Here is a 19,512-nt window from a genome sequence, read left to right on the forward strand (position 1 = left end):
CGCGGGTCATCATAGCTGCAGAGATAGAACCACAGCCAGCAGCTATTGGTGATGATACGAATCCAGAATTAACCATAGCTGATGGGAAAACAGAACTAGAGTCGGCCATAGCGGCTGGAGAGACAGAATTACAGTCGGCCATAGCTGCTGGGGATACAGAACTACAGTCGACCATAGCGGCTGGAGAGACAGAACTACAGTCGGCCATAGCTGCTGGGGATACAGAGCTACACTCGGCGACAGTTGTTGAAAAACTTCAGTCAAACACTACCAATAGAGAGATGAATCTACAGCCAGTAAACGCAAGTAGCATGAAACAGATCTAGACCCGACCACATCCGGGGAAACAGATCTAGAGCGGACCACAGCTAGAGGAGCAGAACCAGAGCCGACCACAGCTGGGGAGACAGATCTAGAGCCGATCATAGAGAAAACGACGGAGATAGAGCTGACCATAGATATAAGGGAGACAGAATTACACTCGACCAGAGTTGTGGAGGGACTTCGGTCAGGCAATGCTAGCAGAGAAACGGATATAAAGCCGGTAAATCCAAGAGAAGAGGTGGAGCTAAAGCCGACAATAGCCGAGGAGGCGGATCTAGAACCGACCACAGCTAGGAAAATAGAACATCAGCCATCCTCTCCTGATGGGAAGATAAACCCGCATCAGACCACCGCTTGTGAGGATACAAACATATAGTCAATCTTATTCGGGAAGATTGAACAAACGTCGACCAATACCTTGGAAGATGAAACTATGACTTTTCATAGCTGGTGAAGAGATTGGGATACAGCCGACTTTTGGAAGGATTGCCATTTTTGGCTAAACTACAATGCCACTCTTCTGCCCGGCAGGATGAGTAAAAGTAATGGGGTGATGCTGGGCGTCGTGGTTTTCGAGCAGCTACTTGGTGTCAATAATCCCTGCGTGTGACCTTGCCACCCTCTCGAGTGATCCGGTGACCCGGTGGGCGACCCGAAACTGTTGCGGATGACGCAGTAGCTCCCCAAGGCAATCCCTAGCGGGCGAGTCTTTGTTCCCGCAGGCAGCCTTGTAACTTCCGTAGACGACCTTGCGAGCCCCAAAGATGACTTGTTAACCCTGCAAATGACCCTGCTGCCCTTGCAGGCGACCATTTGACCAAGACAATCTTGCGATTCCCCGGGAGATCCCTTGACCCCTGATCACAATTCACAACCCCTAATCCTTTCCGAGTGATCCTGGGATACTCAACCTCATTCTTGATTTATAAAGTGTTTCTTTTACGTATGTTTACTGTTTAGCGTTTCGTGGATGCTGCAGTTTGCTATAAAGTTAACCCTCGCATGTGTAGGGGGGGGGGTCGGATAGACCCCCCATGGTTTTTCGCGAATAACTCGCGCAAAAAGCGGCCGATCGCAACGAAACTACCCTCGAGTTAATCAATTTTACACTCGAGTTCATCAATTTTACACCTACTCTGAAAATTTCATGACCCTGACCCAAGTAACCTTTGACCTGTGACCTATCTCTCGAGGCCATGTTTGGCCGGAATCGCGATTCGGCGTATGTCGGCTCGCATTAGCCGCGCGTTTGCAAGCTTCTCGTGGTTTCAAACGCTCAAACATGAGAATTGATGTTGCTCCCATGCATTTGGGTAGATGTCAAGGTCACCTGAAGGTCAGGTCAGGTCATTGAACTTTGGTGGCCTCGGTTCACTTTTCGAGCTGTACATGTTTCTAGGCTAGTTTTTTTTTTTTTGCTGAATTCGAATTTAGCAACCATTTAAACATTTACAAAGTAGTTTTGGTGCCTTCGTAACATGTTACGAAGCTGTCAGAGGCGGTTCACACGTACTACGCAATCCCGTCACGACCCCTACTGGTTGACCTGACCTGACTTGACCCGACCTGGTCTAAATGCATGCAGACATCATCTATGATCAAAACTAACACGATATTCGTGATCAGCACCCCGAAAAAAACCCTTAGCAGCCACACATTACGACTTGCTAACAGGTCCCGATTTTCCCGACTTTGGGTCATTGACCTGACCTGGAAAGTCAACCAATGACCTAGGACATTAAAATTGGATATCATCGACTTCCTCTCGTCACGGGCAACACGCTCGTTTTTTTCCGTGAAGCTCTAGCTCGATCAGGGGCCAAACGGCAAGGGGGGTTCCAAGTTCCAACCGACCCCCCCCCCTTACACATTAGAAGCTGGCAAACGCCGCACACATGCGAGGGTTAAATTGTCGTCGATAACTTATTATGTACGTGGCATAGGTGATTGTCGTCAATCTTATCTGATGATGTTTGTGTGTTTGGCCTATTTGTGTTGTTTACATATGAGGCTTATGCCGCTACTCTGCAATATTTGGCTTTATTGTTGTAACACTCTGTGATTATTTATAGCGGCATCTATTTCTGATAATTTGCTGTCCGTCCAATGCCTAATGCCCATTACAAGTAAAGTTGTGCTCTTTCTCGGATTTGTATCCTGTACAAATGCAATGATTGAAAATAGTCGGTGCACTACTTGTAGTATGAAGCAAAGCGAGGATGCATATGTAGGTGGAAGGATACACTGTAAACCAAATCTACAAGTTGGCTCATTGTTACAAGTTTGGTTCCAATTCGCATAGGCGTCACCTTGTCGATACCTTGTCGATTCACCAACCACAGGCTTGTTTGCCAACAAACTAACGGTTTGTCTACAAGTTTGGTTCCAATTCGCATAGGCGTCACCTTGTCGATACCTTGTCGATTCACCAACCCCAGGCTTGTTGGCCAACAAACTAACAGTTTGTCTACAAGTTTGGTTCCAATTCGCATAGGCGTCACCTTGTTGAGTACTAGTTTGGGCCTTGTGGACCTACCAACTTCTGGATAGGCATAGTCGTTTCCTTGTCGGTTCACCAACCCCTGGTTTGTTGATGAACTAGCCTTTGACTGGGCATTGCTAGCTTACGAATTGTCAACAAGTAAGTGTACTAACGCTCTGTTCGAACTTGTTCTTCCTTACAATCGCTTTGTTTGCGTTGATAACCTTAAGAACTTACGATTCGCGTTCGTTTTCAATTACCACGATACTGAATCAGGAAATATTTTCGATACGGACAGGTTATTTTTTGGCTGCAAGTGGTGCACAAAACCATGACTGGCATCAGTTATTGCTCAAAGGCTTGCGCTGACAAGAAACGAAAAACTGATGGGTTATATAATCAATGAATGCATACACCACATCCATTCGGAAGTTTCTGGAATCATTAGTATTTATTACGGTCACGTAATTAATACTATTGACTGGAGACAATTCCGAGTGCATACCTATTTTCGAATGGATGTGGTAAATGCATGAGGTAGGTATACCCAGTAGGTATACCTATCGTGCACCGTCAGCATATAAGTCTTTGAAGCAAGAACTGCTGCGTATGTGGAAGAACATGGTTTTGTGCACCGCATCAAGCCAGAAGTGTAACATGCCCGTATGACGAATATTTCCTGAACATTAAGCATAACAATCATGCAGTTGCACGATTACGCTGATAATTCGAATAAATCATGATCGCCAACCAGATTAGCTTTTACAGCCCATATATGTCCATCAGGTTAAAAATACAAAGAGTTGAATTAAAGGCAAATAAATGTATTTAAATATAAAAAAACACCGACCGCAAAACATCTGCTCACATGTGCATGCACACTGCACAGGTCTGGCCCACTTACATTGCGCGCGCAGGGGAAGGGAGGCGTCTCGACCGCGGGTATAGGCACGATTAGTGCGTCCCGCAGGCCAGAGGGAGCCTCACTCATAGCACGAAAACCACAGTTCACAGATTTCACTTTTTACTGCACAAATGCTGGAACAGCCCTCGTCGCTGCTCCAGGCTGCACGGCGGCCGCGCGACAACTGCTGGTTTGAAACCGCCGCGCCGGGGCCCGCTAACGGCGGGCGGCGACCACTGATTGGTCCGCCAAGTCTGACGTCAGGCGCAGCTGACCATGTGTATGCTGACCAGCTGACCAGTACAAGTTAGGCGGCAACAGGTTTCCAAAACTGGTTAAGAAACAAACGTTGAAACAAATGTAGAGTTGGTCTGGATGCTGAGAAGTTGGTGTGCATAGTAACTATTGACTCGTAGTCGTCACCTGACAAGCAATGCACCAGACAACGGCTTGTTTAAAAAGTATCAGTTAGTAAACATACCAAGAGATGATTGGTTATATTACACAAGACTTGTCAATTTGGTTTACAGTGTAGCTGACGGGGCGCTGGAAAATATAATAATATGATCCATGACCATGCAGAAATATGGTCGTGGAGTGACCAGCTATCATGGTAATCATCTCCAGACAGTGACCCACCGTACACGGATCTGCACAGTGAGGACAGACCATTAGACAATCATCCACACAGCGCGGTCGGATTAGCGCCAGTTTTATCAGTCTCAGCGGGCCGAGTATAAATGGCGACCGTGGGATAGCGGAGCCACACTGAACTGGTGGCGGTCGACCCTGTCAGCTCGTCGGTCCCCGCGGAGGACCGCGTCATGTTCGTCGCTACCGCGGCGGTGCGCGCCATGATTGCCTTCATCGCTGCGGTGAGTGTGGTGGCCACCGCGGGCAGCTCAGCACGAAAAGAGTTTGTGCAGTGTCAAAGTCGACAGTTGAAGTGCCCAAGAGCGGGATTTCGAAACACGACGGTAGAAAGCAGTTAGGAGAACAGGGAGAAATGCCATGCCAATGCAAGAATATGGATTATGGACCATTTGTTTTCAAGCGCTAATGCTGAAATTTGTAGTGTTCCACCATGAAAATTGTGCCCAGTGGCCAGTAGGTACACTATACAGCGCTACTAGATTTCTAGATTTCTTTATTCGGCTTGTGTAAAACATAAAAGTCTTGTAATATCCATATAAAAGACATGGAAACCAACGATTTTTTCCAGTTAGGCCTCTCCTGATAAATGAACTGATGGTGATATATGTAGGTATCTGATTGAGTTGTAGCTTTTTATGTTACAGGCTACCTTAGACCCCACTTTTCCGTACTGACACAACCTCCATGATGATTCCTTTCTAATGGTTTAAAAATGACGACAGGGCCTTCCATTTCAAAACCTTAACCCGTGCATGACTGGGGTATTTTCAATAACACGAGTGACTGGGGGGCTCTCCAGAGCCCCCCTCCCTCCTATCTCCGAAACTACTGGGCCGATCGTCAAAATTAAAACGGTTTCTGATAGACCTGGAAAAACTGTCGAACTAAACCTATTTTCATTGACCTTGAGGTCACCGATGACGTCAAAGGTCAGGTCAAAGTAAAAATTATCGGCATTTTTGCTTGTTTACAATTTAGGCTCTGGCCGCCGACTGACAAGTCCGATCAGGCTCATTTTTGGTATACGCACTCCTTGATATATGCCTTAGATACCCTGAGGGTACCAAACTTTTGCTTCCAATTTTTCAGGTCAAGGCAGGTCGTCCTAGGTCATGAAAATTGTATATCATGTATCGGTCACGTGACGCATGTTTCATGGTCCATTTTACTCGTAGATTTCGAAAGCAAGGTTGTCTGTGTCATTTGAGGTCATTTTCAGCTGAATTTACCGGAGGTCAGGTCACTTTCAGGTCAGAAAAGGTCAAATCTTGAAAATGAAGTTTTTCAACAAATAAGGTGTCTATCAGATGGAGATTTAGCTCAGAAATACGATGGTGCCATTTATGTTGCTCTACGATGTCAAACACGTACTGAACAATAGTTTTGAAAAATATGTAACTGTTAACTTTTGACAATAATGCAAATAACCTGGCTATTTTTGAAGATATTAGGCTAAAACTTGCTAGAGTAGTTTATCAGTGTGTGTTCTATCACATTATTACCGTTTTTTGCGAAAAATCAAAAACTTTTTTTTTGAAAAAAAAAAATCAAAAAAACATTTTTTGTGTAATTGTAAATCCATATTTTTCAAAATTTTCTAATTTTCGATAATTCGAGTTAGCAGTTTGATAGCTACGTGTATTTGTAGTGAATTCATGCAAAAAATGGGATTTAGCTTAAACAGAGCTCTTGAGTGTTTGCCGTATTTCAATATTTTGCATCAAAATCGGCTGAAATGACGTGACTCTAACGTCATTACCGGCCAAACTATGATAGCTAGAAAGTTGAAGTTTTAACCCGCGCACCGACGGGGGGCGGATATCCGCCCCCCTGAGGTTTTTCGCGAATAGCGGGAAAACCGCGGCGCACAGCGCCGCAAAATTTGGTATGATTATTCCCTCATCAATTTTACACATGGTGTGCAAGTTTGAACCTCCTACCATTTAAGGTCAGGTCACCAGGTCACTTTGAATGACCCAACCTCAAGTCACTTTTTTGCAACTTTGTCACCGTGCCAGAGCTACAGTAGATGTCCGAGGCCTTTGAAAGTCGCAGGATGTTATTAGGTCATTAGTAGCTACAATTTTTATATCTCGGAATTTTGATATCGGTGACCTAAGGTCAGGTCAATTTCGCGACCTCCCCATTATAAGTCAATGGGGGAAAAATCAACTCCCTGTTTTTACCACTAAAACGGGTCGGAATGGCCACATATACCATACATGACTTCATATACGATCAACCGACACTACCTTGAGGTCTGTTTTGCTGTTGGACAGCTGTGAGGTCATGTGACGTCATCAAAGGTCACAAAGGTTTTTGGCCAATAACTCCGTACAGGAACAAGATACAGCCGCGTGGGTGGTCTCATTGTGTTCAGCTCGTCAAGACGCATCGAATGATATACATGATGACCTCGAGGTCACGTGACCTGAGGTCAACCTTTGACCTTGACCTTTCGAGGTCAACATATATATCATTCGATGCGGATGGACGAGAGGATCACGATGATGCCCTTAGTTTGTTCCTATCTTGACTAATTCGAAATTTATTCGAGAAAAACTCTTTCCATATCTGGCGCCGCCATTTTGACTTTTTCGACCCCTGTGACGTCATCTTTGCCCGGACCTGAAAATGACTTTGGTAAAAATCGTAGATCTTGACCGTGCGTATCCGATGCCGTTTACCGCTTGTCGCTATCTTGCTTCGTTCTCGAGATCTCACGGGGGGCGGTCATCCGCCCCCCCCCCCCCGGTCGGTGCGAAGTTGGCGCAGACCCCCGTCGGTGCGCGGGTTAACCCTCGCATGTGTGCGGCGTTTGCCAGCTTCTAATGTGTAGGGGGGGGTCGGTTGGACCCCCCCCCCCCTTGCCGTTTGGCCCCTGATCGAGCTAGAGCTTCGCGGAAAAAACGAGCGTGTTGCCCGTGACGAGAGGAAGCCGATGATACCCAATTTTAAGGTCCTAGGTCATTGGTTGACCTTCCAGGTCAGGTCAATGACCCAAAGTCGGGAAAATCGGGACCTTTTAGAAAGTCGTAAAGTGTGGCTGCTAAGGGGTTTTTCGGGGTGCTGATCACGAATATCGTGTTAGTTTTGATCACAGATGATGTCTTGAAGCATTTAGACCAGGTCGGGTCAGGTCAGGTCAGGTCAACCAGTAGGCGTCGTGACGGGTATTCGTAGTACGTGTCAACCACCTCTGACAGCTTCGTAACATGTTACGAAGTCACCAAAACTACTTCGTAAATGTTCAAATGGTTGCTAAATTCGAATTCAGCTCCAAAAACTAGCCTAGAAACATGTAAAACTCGAAAAAGTGACCCGAGGTCACCCGAGGTCACCAAAGGTCAATGACCTGACCTGACCTTCAGGTGACCTTGACACACACGGGAGTAACATCAAATAACATGTTTGAACGTTTGAAACCACGAAAAGCTTGCAAACACGCGGCTAGTGCGAGCCGACATACGCGAAATCGCGATTCCGGCCAAACATGGTCTCGGAAAAGAGGTCACAGGTCAAAGGTCATTTGGGTCAGGGTCCTGAAATTTTCAGGGTAGGTGTAAAATTGATCAATGCGAGGGTACTGAAAGTTTCGTCGCGATCGGCCGCTTTTTACGCGAGTTATTCGCGAAAAACCATGGGGGGTCCATCCGACCCCCCCCCCTACACATGCGAGGGTTAACACAAGGTGTCAAATGGATGTCGTTGAGGGTACCGCAAGTTTTGTGTTGATCCGTCAAACGGTTTAGTTCGACGATATTGCTGAAAACGGAAGGGGGAGGGGCTCTGTAGAGCCCCCAGTCATGCGCGGGTTAAGCGACCTAAGATCAATCTAAACTTATCTAGAAACATATAGCAAGCAAAATGTACATTGACAGCTGCCTAACTTTCTGGTCCAAAGAACAACGTTACATCACGGTTAACGATGTTTGGAAACCCCGCGCACATGACGGGAGGGGTTCCACAGAGTTATCTCGTTTTTCTGCATTTTATAAAGCCAATAGACCAATCGGCATGTTTTGCAATCCTAGAAAACACTTATTACACTAAGTATTGCAAGCCAAATTAAGATAAACACTTCCGCATCATCATTAACCCGCGCCCTGCTGGGGGTCCTGGATTTCCACGCCCTGCTGGGGGGGGGGGGGTGTTTGAACACCCCCCCCCCCTTGTAACTCGGCTCCTGGGCCACGTAGCGATACGCGGAAGGCGGCGTTCGAAAGAACGTAACAAATAATGACGAAATCACTTCGGTCAATTTTTTGGTCAGGTCAAAGGTCAGGTCACCAGAGGTCATTGAAGGCAAAATTTCGCCGATTTCCAGGTCGAATGTCGAAAATTTCCAAGAAGCCAACGCATAACTCGGGAACCAATAGAGCTACAGCGCCGCGGAAAAACGCATTCGACAGCGGCCTATTAACACCCTTTCTGAGTAATTCTCTCAGATTTGACCTAACGTCAACGGTTTTGCCTGCAGGGGGCAAAAACTGCAAAAATAGCCGATTTTTTCCGAAAACAGTTTTTCTGCAATAACTTTTGACCCAGGCCTTGAACGAGCTTACTTTTACCGGCATCGTGTCTCTCTCGTCAAGACGCATCGAATGAACTATGACTTGACCTTGAAAGGTCAACTTGAGAATTTGACCTCAGGTCAAGGTCATGACCTGACCGGAAAGGGTCATGTTGCATATCAGTCGATCCGTATCGTCGAGCTGAACACATCTAAGGCGTTTTCATCGGTCTAGCATGCCTCTATCAAAAGTTATTTGCGAAAAACTGTTAGATACCATTCGTGACCTAAGATGACCTCAGGGCATAAACAAGGGTCACGGACACCATTTTCAAGTTCAGTGTGTCTAAACCACTTGTAATTCGGTGTTTGGGAGTGTTTATAATGTCTTTCATCCAAAAGAGGCGCATTTCAATTTTCTCCCATTGACTTATAATGGGGAGGTCGCAAAATTGACCTGACCTTAGGTCATCGATATCAAACTTCTGAGATATACATTTTGTACATGCTATTGCTCTTAGCAATCGCTGAAAGTTTCAAAGCGATCGGTCACTCGGTGTAGCTATGACAGACATTGAAAGTTTTTATGAGGTGAGGTCACTTCAAGTGACCTGGTGACCTGACCTTGAATGACCTTGGTCTGAAATTTTAACACCATGTGTAGAATTGATGTATGATAAGGTGTACCAAAAACGGCGGCGCTCCGCGCCGCCGTTTTTGAGATATTCGCGAAAAACCACAAGGGGGGTGTTCAAACACCCCCCCCCCAGCAGGGCGCGGGTTAAGAAATTTGAATGGGATACCTTGAAACAGTCGTCTCGTTTCGGGTGGTGGGTTGGTTGCAGAAGCCTCAATTGATTTCAGTGTTTTTTCTACTTTGCTTCTTGTTCGTTATCACTAAAATCTATGCGTGGCTTTTCCCCCTTTACTTGTAAGTTGTATTCCTTCCATTTTCTAGCAGGGAGAGACGCGACTTCAATGTAAAGGTAGAAAAGGTTGCTGTTCAATTTAAGGGTGCAGCTGGGACAGAGAAAGAGCATGCACTTCTGATCACCTGATGAGGTCACCTGATGCTGGGTGGTGGTAAAGGAAATGTAAAATTTCAATAGAAAAGGTATAGCATTTACAGGCAGAGCTCATTCTCAAATCATGGCATCAATCATCCCATTTGATCGTATCATAGAAACCGTTGCCTTTTTACTTTTGACTACATTTGAGAAAAAATGAATGTTATTTATTATCAGACTTCGGGTTTGTTTCTTGCATTTGTTTTTTTAATTTGAATTTTAATTGTGTAGCTTCCTGATGTTTTATAAAGAATGCTCATAGAGATCGTATCAAAACATATAGGATCACTATCTATGAGGATGCGTACAACATGGAAGACGTACAATTTACATGTATGAGGGTAATTCAAACCCATAATATTATCACACGAGGCTCTCAGCCAATGCAGACAATTCAAAATCGGCACGCAGGTAAAGAATGCCGATGTCAGTCGTGGAGTTCCTTGATTCGCTTGAAATGCGTGTTTCATTGGGAGCCTTGAAATTCAGGTCATGGGTCTCTTAGGTTTGGAACCAAAGAAAAGCTGGAAAAGGCAAAAACGTGGATGAATTCGCAATTCCACATACCTGTGTCAAGCGAATCCCGTTAATAAAATTGCCGATAGCTTCAACCAACAGCCGTCTACCAACTGAAGTATTTATCGACGTCAGAAAATTGTAGACATGTCCGCTATTCGTTCTAATGCTGACGAAGGTCTGCCATGTCAGACGCACAGGATGGTCTCATTTTCTGGGGTAGCACGGCGAAGTCGGTGCCGGGGGTATTCGGCAGTCAGTGAGCCGAGATTAGTGCAGCAATGGCCGCCGGACAGAGCCGAGCGCGCCGCCGCAGGGCCGCTGCCATATCCCACAGCGCCCGGCACTTATCTGATTGACGGATAACGGGAGTTTCAGTGAGCGCGGATTACCGAGGCCAGTCGTTCATCATCCATGTACAATAAAACTATAACCTGAGGATACAATCCGTCTGCGACATCTCGTTACTGGTGCGTTTTTGTCGATCGATATCTGATGGACGTGAACATCTATTGGTTTATTGCATTTCTGCAGTGAATGAAAAGATTGTATCAGCTTATTTTTCATTATCTACATGAAATGCGGGATATCTTGTCCAACTGCCTGAGATCAATGCGCACTACCATGAAGTGCCCTGACAAAATATACAGTGGGGCTTTACATAATTGGTAAGAATTTAACAATTATGACGCAGCATTGATATAGCAATCAAGTGTATATTGTGTGCATATTGCAGCTTTTGCAATGAGCGCTACATCATTATAATCGAGCAAACCCGACTGTTAACCCGCGCCGTGCTGGGGGGTGTTTGAACACCCCCCTTGTGGTTTTTCGCGAATATCTCAAAAAACGGCGGCGCTCCGCGCCGCCGTGTTTGGTACACCTTATCATACATCAATTCTACACATGTTGTGAAAATTTCAGACCGAGGTCATACAAGGTCAGGTCACCAGGTCACTTGAAGTGACCTCACCTCATAAAAAGTTTCAATGTCTGTCATAGCTACACCGAGTGACCGATCGCTTTGAAGCTTTCAAAATTAAAAAAAAATCAAAAAACAATTCAACTTTGAAATTTGACCTTTTTTACCTGAAAGTGACCTGACCTCAGCTATATTCAGATGAAAATGGCCTCAAATGACACAGGCAACACCGAATTCGAAATCTTTGACCTAAATGGACCATAAAACATGTGTCACGTGACCAACTTATGACATAAGATTTCCGTGACCTATGATGACCTGACCCTGACCTGAAAATCAAAGTACAAGTTTGGTACCCTTAGGGTATCTTAAGCATCTGTTCACGAGTGTGTAAACCAAAAATCAGCCGGATCTGACTTGTAAAACGGCAGCCAGAGCCCAAAAAGTGAGGCAAGCCAAATATCGATAATTTTAATTTGACCTGATCTGTGACGTCATCGGTGACCTCGAGGTCAATGAAATTAGGTTTTCGCATGACAGTTTTTCCGGGGCTATCAGATGCAGTTTGAATTTTGACGATCTACCCAGTAGTTTCAGAGTTAGGAGGGCCCCCCCCCCCCGAGGGGCGTGTTATACACAGACCAGTGGGGCGCGGGTTAACTGCCCCGTCAGAGACATCGGGAAGCTGGAAGCCATTCTGCGCAATATAGCCGTCTATTTTTTTTTTTTAAACAAATTGGCTAGGAATGTTTTGAGAAAGCTACCAAATTTTACCAGCTGTGAATGTTGTTGCCTGTTGGTCCTATCGGTTTTCTTCTTACGTCCCGACTCCCGAGCGAGACGTTATGACTACTCTCACAGTTTCGCCTCCATTCAAACCATATATAAGCTCGTGAAATAGTACAACCATGTTTGACAGTAGGAGAGGCAGTGACTGATATGCAGTAGGAGCTTTTCGTCCAATTTTTATGTCCCTATGGCGTGTTCCGAGAAATCGATAAAACAAAAGATATCAGTGGTGCAGCTTAAATATGTCGCTAGGCATCGGGTGAAATCAGGCTTTTCATGAGACCTACATGAGCCCCTCCTCGCCGGCAAGGAGGGCGAAGAATTGGTGCAATATTTTCCGCCTCTCGTTATAACCTGTGGAGGGCTCACTATGCAGGTGGCATTTCATGTTACTAAGAAAGGCTTTCCTAGCTGATATACACTGTCATACGCCCGGCCTGTGGGCTGGTTTTCTTTCCTTGGTGGTGCGTTGATGTGCTTGATCTAGCTTTCCCCGTCTCTGCTAGCTGCTGGTGGCCTCCTGCTGGGGACAGGTGGATTCCCTGTCACCCCAGTGCGCCAGCTGTGTGACGCCCGGCCAGTGCTCGACACCGCTGTCTTCTGGAGGCATCCGTACCAACTGCACGCTACCCTCGGGCCAGGAGGGAGTGTGCTGCGAAGATGGTGATCGCCTCAACAGGTAATCGCACTGCTCAAATTTTTGGCGAGATTTCGGCGTATAGAGGAATGAATGTGATCTTTCTTCTAAGAGCACCAGACTGTAGAATTGAGCCCACCACTAATTCCAGCTGCCACTGATACTGTTCAATGCCGTCATGTGTCCGCTGATATAATGTCAACCCTTCCACCTGGCCTCTGACCTGGTCTGACCTCCACCAGCGTCTGCCGGGCGCCGGTCCTGTGCCAGCCGGTCGACTCGGACTCTCAGCTGAGCTGCCCTCTACCGGATGGTTCGGACGGTGTCCGCTGTCCAGTGAGGGCGCCACCAACGCCGGCCGCGGTGCGCCCTCTGTCCGGCCGCCGGAGCACGCTACTGGCGCCGCCTGCCGAGGCGGTGAACCTGCGGGAGGCACAGTGGCAGGCCACGCAGCACCTGGACGCACTGGCCGAGCTGGAGGAGCGGCTGGCGGCCGTGCTGCACCGGCCGGGCGCCGAGCAGGCAGACATGATGGACCCGCTGCCAGAAGGCTCCGATGAGGACTCCATGCTGATGCAGCAGCTCGGCAGACTGGGTCTGGAGCGGTTCCTCACCATCCAGGCGATCAACAACCAGAGTAGGCTGTGAGTGTTCTCCGCGATAAACCTGAGTTTTGTATACGTTCCTATACCACATGAAACGGCAGCTATTTACATGCAGTTTGAAATAACTAACGTGCACTGCGATGATGCAAGGTAAACCTAGCGTTCATTCCTGGTTTGACCGACAGCGCTGTGCAGTCTGACATCACGGCGGTCGGCGACCAGTCAGCGATGCTGCTGCCCGGCTGTGAGAGCCCGGAGCTGGACGTACCGTGCGGGGACGTTGGCGCAGAGAACCGATCCCTGAGTGGAGACTGCAACCACCCGGAGGTGAGTGGCGGGACCGTACCTCGCCGTGACACTTGGAATTGGATTATACATCATATGTAAAGCTTCATATTTATTGATGCAATGGCCTATGTAAATAGTTATATGCATGTTATGTAAAATCTGATTTGATAAACTGACCCTCAAAGACGTGAAACTTCAGCCCTCCTGTGTGTTTTAGCAATAATTTACCGATATCCAGCACAATCAGTTGTTCCTATCACTATCAATGAACTCCGCTAACGGATAGACGACCACTGTTCCGTCAGAGCCCGTTCCTCGGCCGAGCGCTGACGGGACTGGGACGGCTGACCGGCGCCACCTACGAGGACCACCTGTTCTTCGAGCCCCGTTCACTGGCGTCAGACGGCTCGCCGCTGCCGCCGGCGGCACTGGTGGGCTCTCTGGTGGCGCACCAGCCTCTGGCCGAGCCGCTCAGTCGGTGGGCGTCCACGCTCTCCGAGTTCATCGGACTGGACCTGGCCCGCACGGCACCATTCCGGCTGGAGGACGGCCGCGAGCCCGACTGCTGCACGGAGCACCACCCGGCCTGTCTGCCGCTGCACATGGACACCAGCTGCGTCAACTTTGTGCGCTTGCTGCCGGCGCAGCCGCTCGACTGCGTGATGCGGCCTGCGGCGCCGCTTTCGGAGGCCTCAGCCTACCTGGATCTGGAGATGGTGTACGGAGGTTCTGCCGCCGCTGGGCGACGACTGCGCACCTTCCAGGGTGGCAGGCTGAGGGCCGACCGCGGGCGCCAGCAGCAGCAGCGCGAGCTCTCCCTGGACAATGATCTGTTTGCGGGTTCTGAAGAGCACCTGAGGCTGCGCAGGTCTGCGCAGGCCGAGCTCAGCCCGCCGCCTGGAAGCTACATCACTCCGTCAAGGAGCGCTGAGCAGAACCAGTTCTCGTTTAGGGCTTCCCAGTCAGGCTCTGAGGGGATCACTGGTGGCGACGACGTAAGAAGTTTGACTACAAAGCGCCCGAAGGGAAACAAAGGTGATAAGGGCATGCCGGGTATGAAAGGAGACCGAGGCGAACCGGGTACACCAGGACCCAAGGGAGGGCCAGGGATGAAAGGCCTACCCGGTATGAAAGGAATGCAGGGTCCACCGGGAATGAAGGGAAAGGACGGGTTTCCAGGAATGAAGGGCATGAAAGGAGACCCAGGTATGGACGGAATGAAAGGAACACCGGGCCAAAAGGGCGCTGAAGGGCCACCGGGCATGAAAGGTGTGGAGGGGCCACCTGGAAAGCCCGGACTTCCAGGACAAAAAGGCATGCCGGGACAACCAGGCATGAAGGGTATGAAAGGTCCACCAGGCATGAAAGGCGAGGTAGGTCCGAAGGGCAGCAGAGGGGACGAGGGACCAGAGGGACCGCGGGGTAGACGAGGTCCGCAAGGTCAGCCAGGCGCCCCAGGCGAACCGGGTCAAAAAGGAGATACAGGTCAAGATGGAATGAAAGGAGCGAAGGGCATGAAAGGGGGTCCAGGGCCGACGGGGCAAAAGGGAGACACTGGTCCTAAGGGAGATAAAGGAGATGTTGGAATGAAGGGCAATGATGGAGCTAAGGGAATGAAGGGTGATCAAGGTCCAGATGGAATGAAGGGAGATACGGGACCTAAGGGCCCAAAAGGAGATGATGGCATGAAAGGGGATCAAGGAGCAAAGGGCGACCAAGGAATGAAAGGAATGATGGGACCCAAGGGAGATCAAGGAATGAAAGGAGATCGTGGTGAAAAGGGGAGTCAGGGAGAAAAGGGTGATAAGGGAAAGATGGGAAATGATGGCCCGCAGGGACCAGCTGGGCCTAAGGGCTCTAAAGGTGACACTGGCAGTCCTGGCATGAAGGGCGAAAGAGGCCCTGCGGGACCGCCTGGCATCGTAAAGTACATATACGTGGACAAACCGTCCAGCCAATACGGAGCTCCGCATCCATCTTATTCTGCACCGCCCTCCCCAGATTATGGCGCTCCGCCACCACCTCCCTCCAGCCACTATGGCGCTCCTCAGACCAGTTGGAGCTCGCCGCGCGGCAGCTACCGCGGCTCGGCGTCGCTGTTCCGCCCGCGACGTCTCCCCGCTCAGCGCCACACCCTCGAGGTGTCGTCCGATCAGCTTCACCAGATCCTTCTCCGTGAGCACAACCGGGTGGCTGACGCGGTCCGGCGCAACCATCGCGACTGGGAGGACGAGCGCATCTTCCAGCTGGCTCGCCGCGTGGTTATCGCCGAGTGGCAGCACATCATCTACCGCGAGTATCTGCCGCACGTGCTGGGCGCCGCGGCAGGCCAGCGTCTGTCCATAGCGACCAGTCTCGATGACGACCCCACAGTGAATGTTGAGTTTGCAGCCGCAGCCTTCAGGTTCTGGCAACGCTCCGCTGCGACAGCTCCGGCCGAACGCGAGGACAGTAAGAGCAGGAGGCGCTCTTTCCTGGACGCGGTGCAGGGTCTGGCCGCAGCATCTGGCTTTAGCAGACGGCTGAGGAACGGCGGCGGCGGACAGACGAACTCTGAGCCGGCCGAGGAGGCGGCAGCGCACGTGCTGCGCGGCAGGGAGCTGGGTCTGCCGACGTTCGCTGACGTGCGCGAGCTGTGCACGGGCACCAACGTCAGCGTCTGGACCGACCTGGAGGGCGTGGTGCCGCAGCCAGAGCTGGGTGCCCTGCAGTCCGTCTACGGCAGTCCGCGAGATATCGACCTCTGGGTGGGCGGCGTGCTGGAGGGCCGGGCGCCGGCCGCCAGGGTGGGGCCCGCCTTCCAATGTATCATTGAAGAGCAGTTCCGCAGGGCGCGCGATGGTGACCGGTTCTTCTACGACCGCGCACTGAGTGGCGCTCAGTTGGCCGAGGTGCAGAAGGCCAGTCTGGCTCGCCTTCTCTGCGACAACCAGCCCGGTGGACGGGATGGTGTGCTGCCACTCGTGCTCGAGCCCATCAGTGCGCACAACAAGATGACGCTTTGTACCGCGGCGGCCATCCCACGGGTCAGCCTGGACGTGTTTTAGGTGTTCATACAGTAACATCAGACCATGATAAATACCTGCAAAATGTAGCTATGCTCGGATGCTTGCGCTTTGCATGGTTCCATAACTATCACTGTCGAATAAATGAGCTGCTTGTATTTGCCTTGTTTCATCATGAAGTTTCGGCTCCGTGCTCCTCATCACCAGTATTGCTTCATCACCAATGTCATCGCTGGCATTTACTTTTTCCCCTTTGACGGAATAAGAAGGATAGGGAAGGGAAAGGAGGAGTTAGACCGACTTCCTAGCGTTTAGCCATAAAAGAGGTATGGTTTCACAGAAAATACGCTTGCCGCTCTTTACGACAGGAATCCAACGGCTCCCAATGTTTAGGTCTCGGGTCAACCGGGGTCCTTTCTGTTGGAATGGTCACGGGTCCATCGGTACCCTTCCTGCAGCATGGTCCGGGGTAAACCGGTACCATTTCTGATGGCATAGGGGAGAGTGGGGCACATCAGTGCAAAAAAAGGATAAATTCATACATCTGTTCTTTGGTTGGTGCAATGACAAAATTGTTGATTGTAGTATGGAAAGGAACTAGGTATTGCAGATATTTTCCCTCTTCAAAAGTTATACTATGAAATTATCGTTTCTATTAACCCGCGCCCTGATGGGGTCTGCCGAGCAACGCGGTCTGATGGGGGGGGGGCATTTTGCCCCCCCCCCCCTAAGATCTCGAGAACCACGCAACATAGCGACAAGCGGCAAACGGCGTTGGATAGCCCCAATGGGGAACTACCTTGCGACTGAATTTCATTGTCCTAGGTCAAACCGATGACGTCACAGGTCAGGTCAAAGGTCGAATTTTCACCGTTTACAGGCATTTCAAGAAATGCGTTGTAAAATCGAGTAAAATGCATTTCATTGAAAATTATCGATGGGGAAATGTTCGCCAAACATATATTTTGCTATTTGAGGTCACTGATACCAGGTCAGGTCACAGAGGTCAGGTCACTGAGGGTCACAAATTAAAAATATCATGTGATGCATGTTTTATGGTCCATTTTATATGCCAAATGCGATTCTATGGGACAGGCAGGGCAGTCCTTGGGGTCAGTTCAGATTATGTTTTGGTGAAGGTCAGGTCAAGGTCAGGTCAAGGTCAGGTCAAGGTCATGTCAAGGTCAGGTCAAGGTCAGGGCAAACTAGGTCAAATTTCAAAGTTGATATTTTTGCATAAAATGGTTATCGATTCGATGCAGCTCGTCACTGGGAGTCTAATGGTGGTCTTCGTTTTGCCCTACGTGGTCTAAAATTGCCAAAAATTAAGTTTAACACGCGCAGTGGAAGGGTCGCGAGTACTACGCCCGTCGCCCAGTGCAAGTCGAGGGGGGGGGGGCGGATGTCGCCCCCTCCCTAAGATCTCAGCTCCCACTGGAGCTAGCAAGATGAAATTTGGAGGGTAGGTGGGGGCCATGGGAAACTCTGTTGTGTGTGAATTTCATGACCCTAGTTCAATATCTTCAAGGTGAAATGACGTCAAATGTGGTCAAATCTGCCATATTTGCGACTTTTTTGCGTTTACACGCCGATAACTCAAAAAGTTACCGGCTGATTTTCTTTTTTCTTTCACTATACAAAAGACCAAACATTTGTGAGTATGTATGGTGAATTTCTAGTTAATCCAACAATGAATATGGCAGTTAGAAGCCTGCTAAGGGTAAGATGTCGCCGGCTGAAGCGGGATCGGCCGACGCGGGAAACGCGGCAATCACAAGTTTGTGTTTACATACTCATAACTCAAGTTGTTACCGGCCGATTTTCAAAATTATTTGACCATGAGATTGCCTGTACATTTCTTAGTCTTCTCACAAAATTTGGCGCGAATCGAATATAATCAGCGGTAAGGAGCGCGATGTAAAGACGGAACCGTCCCACCCCGGCACAGTCTACAATTCAGGCGGCGCGTAACGGCTAGCGCCGGCCGCCGCGCCGCCGCTACACCGTTATTACAAGAAAAGTTGTGACCCGATTTTCTTATTTCTTGCACGAGAAGATCTGCAGTTCAATTCTGGACAGGTAGCCAAAATTTCACATTAATATCATGCTTGCGGCGCGAGTTATTGGCGAAAAACAGGAGGGGTGGGCGGAATCCGCCCCCCCCCCTTCCACTGCGCGTGTTAAAAATTTGACATCATTTGTAAACAGTTTTTTTTTCGCTATAACTTGGTTAAAAAACGAGAGATCGATCTGAAATTTGGTATGCAGTCGGTCTAAAATGGCAGAACATGACGTCATTCTGACGTCATTTAAAGCCAACCTATCATAGCCTCTGGAAAATGTTTGGTCACTATGTGTAAAATTGAGGCCCAGAGGAGGGGTCTTGAAAGTTTGGTGGCTATATCTTCAGCCGCTTAGGAGATATCGACGGAAAAGGACAGGAGGGGCCCCTACGGGGCGCGGGTTAACTTTCATGCAAACTGCAATCGGAGACGAAACACTTGCTCCAATGTTTTGCTTCCAAGAAAACATTCATTTGTCGTTACCTCCAGACGACTCAAAATAGCACCGATTTGCTGGCATTCTTCATTCATTGATACATTGTTGAAGATCATACGTAGCTCCTCTTTTCCATAGCTATTGCATATTACAAAGTCCAAAAGCACCAAAATGTAGTATCAAAAAGGCTTTTCCACCACACCGATGCATTGCAATGACGTCATCACCACTTTGAATGACGTCTGCGGACTGTCCTGCTCTGGACTGACTCTGCGCCCACGCCTCCCGGACCGTCCGCTGCACCCCC

At 49.0% G+C, this 19,512-nt stretch overlaps 2 protein-coding genes across 2 annotated transcripts; both read left to right on the plus strand.

The window, feature by feature from the left end:
• The first annotated feature begins 4,466 nt into the window (after positions 1–4,466).
• LOC122374290 (chorion peroxidase-like) lies at positions 4,467–14,478 on the plus strand. The gene is made up of 6 exons (XM_043352943.1): positions 4,467–4,585; positions 12,678–12,850; positions 13,051–13,452; positions 13,599–13,740; positions 14,007–14,419; positions 14,466–14,478. The coding sequence occupies exons 1-6, from the start codon at positions 4,535–4,537 to the stop codon at positions 14,476–14,478; spliced, it is 1,194 nt and encodes a 397-aa protein (XP_043208878.1). The 5' UTR covers positions 4,467–4,534.
• A 119-nt stretch (positions 14,479–14,597) lies between these two features.
• LOC122374291 (collagen alpha-3(V) chain-like) lies at positions 14,598–16,748 on the plus strand. The gene has a single exon (XM_043352944.1). The coding sequence runs from the start codon at positions 14,748–14,750 to the stop codon at positions 16,746–16,748; it is 2,001 nt and encodes a 666-aa protein (XP_043208879.1). The 5' UTR covers positions 14,598–14,747.
• Positions 16,749–19,512: the final 2,764 nt, after the last annotated feature.

This window comes from Amphibalanus amphitrite, unplaced genomic scaffold (genome assembly GCF_019059575.1).
Source record: "Amphibalanus amphitrite isolate SeventyFive unplaced genomic scaffold, NRLGWU_Aamphi_draft 001635F_arrow, whole genome shotgun sequence".
NCBI lineage: Eukaryota > Metazoa > Arthropoda > Thecostraca > Balanomorpha > Balanidae > Amphibalanus > Amphibalanus amphitrite.